Source organism: Bidens hawaiensis, unplaced genomic scaffold (genome assembly GCF_021521415.1).
Source record: "Bidens hawaiensis isolate Kalapana, Puna unplaced genomic scaffold, B.hawaiensis_p1.1 tig00002423_1, whole genome shotgun sequence".
NCBI classification, from domain to species: domain Eukaryota; kingdom Viridiplantae; phylum Streptophyta; class Magnoliopsida; order Asterales; family Asteraceae; genus Bidens; species Bidens hawaiensis.
Window position 1 is genome coordinate 3,016,548 of NW_027491133.1, and position 3,857 is coordinate 3,020,404.

The window sequence follows — 3,857 nt, forward strand, 5'->3', positions numbered from 1 at the left end:
CTGAGGTGATCTAGTGTGATCTTGGTAGGACTTTAAGCACATGTTAAAGCAGAAAATTAATAAGTTTTCCTTAGTCTAACTTGGTAGCCACCTTCAGATAGAAGTCTTGAGTTATAGGGCTTAAGAAGGTAATTTGTCAAAATATAAAAACATTATAGGTTCATCATCGGTTAATATGGTAAAGGATGGTTGTTATTGCTACTTTACAAGCAATGGGACACCCCTTTGTGGGGCTTGGATGCTCTAATCTTAGGTTCTTTAGTTTTGTATGCAAAAGAGTGTGTTATATAATACAGTGATGATCATTTATAAGTTACAACATCCATGTGTATGCATTTGTAACTTGTGTTGAATATGATTAATATACATGATATTTTATTGAAGTAATTGATTAATTACTTCACATCACAGAGTCCAGAAGCATCATCGCAAAATCCATCACGATCTAGAAGTTTAGGTGGTGGAGCACTTAGCAATGGGGAAGAAGGGCTACCATACGCATTACGTCTGCTGTTTCCACACCCTAAACTTGTTCGTGTGCTAACTCCTGTTGTTGGATTTGTTCCACTTGCATACTTGCAAAGAGCCTACAAGTATCCACAGATTACTTGAAAGCGTAACATAGTAAAAAAATCATAACTTGTCAACACGAGTCACGATAAACTTTTTTTACGTTGAGTCAACTAATTTACTCTATAGACGATTTAAAGGCCAAACTACATGAAATTACAAACAATGAATACTAAAGTCAACGAACCCGGGAAACTCATATGGATGACCGTTTTGATCAACTTTCTTATGAACGTAACCACCAAAATTAAAATTATATCATGTATGTGTGAGTTTCCGAAATGACACAAACCTAACACGGAATTTGCGGGTTTGGGTTTAGTCTAAACGGCCTTGGTCGGCTACCAGTCGATCCCGCAAATACATTTAGCTAAACTGGTTGTTTTCGTGTTAACATGACGGGTTCACGGGTTGACCCCTTTAACTTTAATTTTTTTAGTTCTTTTAAAGTGTGTTTGATATAATAAGTTAAACCATTTTGGCAACTTTTACGACAAAATTAGAACTTTGAAAATAAATTGCCATAATTTAAACACAATTGCTTCTAAAATATAAAATAACATAACTTTAGAAATTTGGAGTATTGATATGTGAAAGAAGTTAAATATAACTTATTTTTTAGGTTAAACGTGCCCTATTCAAGTTCAAGTCGTGTTCGGGTTTGACCTTTCAACCAGCAAGCATGCACCGTTTAGCAGCCCTAACGTATTACGTATACGGTATACCTATAATCATAATCACCCGGCCCTCTAGTTTCACCCACGAAGTCAAATAATCAGAAGTATCAATATATTAATCTAAAGAAATAAACTATGTCAAACAATCACAACTATCGAAATATTAAACTTGCTTATAATGAAAATTATAAATTAATCACGTAATCAGTTTAAAAACTGACCTGTTTTTGAGGAAGATCCAAAACAGCATCACTAAAGTCAGCGCCTTCAATAACAGCACGTCCAAGATCACTACGGGTGAGAACTGTTCTTACAAGGATGGCATTTGTGAGATTAGCTTCATTTAAGACCTAGTGCCACAAGCCACAAACCAGAAACCAAAAAAAAAAAGAATATTAGACAAACCAAGGTGTACAATATAACCACTTGTGATTGTATTTGAAGTTTTATAAAACTATAATTTCATGCTATTAAAATTTAGGCAGGGGTGATTACCATGCGATCCATCAATGTATCACTCAAATCCGCCCCTGCAACAAACATGATCAAGACTTTAATTAGATAGTATGGAGTACACGAGTTTTAGTCTAATAAGATTGAATCTAATTATCCACTTATAATTACTAATGATATAACTTTTGTTTGAAATTTGTTTGTAAAACAAATTATTGATGGGTTAAACTGTTTGGAGGGATGAAGTTTTTCTTACCTGTGAAATTTGCTTTGTAGGCTACAGCTTTCTCTAGATATGCACCATTGAATGTTGACCAGCTAAAATCCGATTCTCTCATATCAGCAGATGTGAAATTTGCTCTCCTGTAACATACATTTTCAAGTAAGCATAAACGAAAGATTTAAAAAAAAAATCTTCTTTTTACGAAAGAAACTGAACGAAAATTCAGAAAATTATTTGTCAAATTGGCTTGTTTTACGTTTTACGCTCAATAGAAACTTCATACTTCATAGCCATTCCAACCTCCATAAATTCTTCTTTTTGAAAAAAATAAAATAATAATAATAATAATAATAAGCCAATTATTTGCCAAATGGCTTGTTTTTTGCTCAATAGAAAATTCAGTCATTTTAATCTTTAGAAAATCTTCTTTTGAATAAAAAATCAGCCGATTATTTGCCAAATTGGCTTGTATTTTGCTCAAATAGAAAATTCAGTGAATTTAACCGTCATAAATCCTTCTTTTTGAATAAAAGTTAAGCCTATTGTTTGCCAATTTGGCTTGTTTTAAGCTCAACTAATGGACTAAGAGTCATATCAACCTCTAGTGATCATAGAAATAGTTCATCATTTGTTCCAAAATTACATTACATCTTCTTAATATCTCCTATTTGTGGTGAAACATTTACTTATATAAAAAACATCCAAACGATTACAATGAAGTGAACGATTACAATGAAGTGGCAGGAAAACGGCAACACTCTAAATTTTCAATGAAAAAAGTATAAACTAATCCCCAAATTCAACAATTTACCTGAAATTCTCGTTAACATGAACCGCTTTCCTGAGAATAAAACCACACACATTTCAATTAACCATTCACTTAATCCTAATAATTAATAACATATTTCACACTAACAACTTTCAAAACCCTAACCTAAGGTCAGCCGAACCGAACTGAGCAGCCGATCCGATACCGAACTCACCACGAACATCCGCCTCAAACTTATTAAGATCGGCCAAAGCCGACATATCGGAACCAAACGTAATCACGGCAGCTGCCAATGCAGTCGACACCAGAGCCTTCCAGTTCTTCTGCTTCGAAGTGTTGGTATTATCTGAAAAATCACACCTGAAGATCAATCAAACATGTTTTCAACAACTGAGAACTGAAAGTAGAAGATAAGATATTATTATTCAGTTTGGTTTAGGAAGAAGAATTGAATTGGAATACTACTACCTTTGGTTGAGATATTCGAATTGTGTGGATTGAATCGGCATGTTATGGATTTCGATGGAGGATTGTGTGACTGTGAGATATTTGTTAGGGTTTTGATTGGTAGTGATGAAAGTGAAGTGAGCGCCATTATCTGTTGTGTGTGTACGGATGATGGAGGGAGGTTCAAGTGTAACAGAAATGGATTAGGGGGGAGTGTGAGAATCACGTGATACCTTTTCGTTGGTATTGTTTAATCTTATTACGGTACTAACGCTATATTAAATAATAATTTTGTAGACGTCAAGAACAGTATTGACACTTGTAACACTTATGATCAAAGTGACACGGAATCAATTGGTGTCTGGGGTGAGGGTGGTGTTCACGTGAGGCAGGTGAGTCACGTCAGCATCACACGTGATGTTTTCTTTTTGGTGTTTATCCCATGGCCTAAGAGTGTATTTGTAACACCCCGTAACCGCAGCGGAAACGTAAACGGGATGCAACAGACACGTCTGATATCAACAGCATTGCTTATAAAGAAAACACCACTACATTAATTCACATCATATTACATTGTTCCAAGTTTAGTTACCGTCTAGACGTAGCACATAAGTTTTACCAACAATACATTAACATATTTAATACAAAAAAAGATCATTAAGCTTCCACAAAAAGCACGCATCGTCAAACATGTAGCAATTATTCCAGTTTGGTGGTA

At 34.6% G+C, this 3,857-nt stretch overlaps 1 protein-coding gene across 2 annotated transcripts; it reads right to left on the minus strand.

Annotated features, from left to right (window-relative positions):
• Positions 1 to 283: 283 nt before the first annotated feature.
• LOC143619328 (thylakoid lumenal protein TL20.3, chloroplastic-like) lies at positions 284 to 3,349 on the minus strand. 2 transcript variants are annotated; one of them, XM_077091277.1, is made up of 7 exons: positions 3,161 to 3,349; positions 2,858 to 3,038; positions 2,735 to 2,764; positions 1,957 to 2,063; positions 1,743 to 1,777; positions 1,469 to 1,597; positions 284 to 587 (listed from the first exon to the last, which is right to left on the minus strand). In XM_077091277.1, the coding sequence occupies exons 1-7, from the start codon at positions 3,285 to 3,287 to the stop codon at positions 396 to 398; spliced, it is 801 nt and encodes a 266-aa protein (XP_076947392.1). In that variant the 5' UTR covers positions 3,288 to 3,349; the 3' UTR covers positions 284 to 395. The 2 variants fall into 2 exon arrangements, with proteins under 2 accessions (XP_076947392.1, XP_076947393.1); XM_077091278.1 differs by having other exon boundaries at positions 2,858 to 3,052; positions 3,161 to 3,335.
• Positions 3,350 to 3,857: the final 508 nt, after the last annotated feature.

What these genes read in the sequence shown, in the direction of transcription:
- LOC143619328 (XM_077091277.1), bottom strand. Translation starts at nt 3,287, where the DNA reads ATGGCGCTCACTTCACTTTCATCACTACCAATCAAAACCCTAACAAAT. An exon ending in TTCGGTTCGGCTGACCTTAG is followed by an intron (nt 2,765 to 2,857) that starts GTTAGGGTTTTG and finishes TTTTATTCTCAG; the next exon opens with GAAAGCGGTTCATGTTAACG. An exon ending in TGGATCTTCCTCAAAAACAG is followed by an intron (nt 588 to 1,468) that starts GTCAGTTTTTAA and finishes GGATACTTGTAG; the next exon opens with GCTCTTTGCAAGTATGCAAG.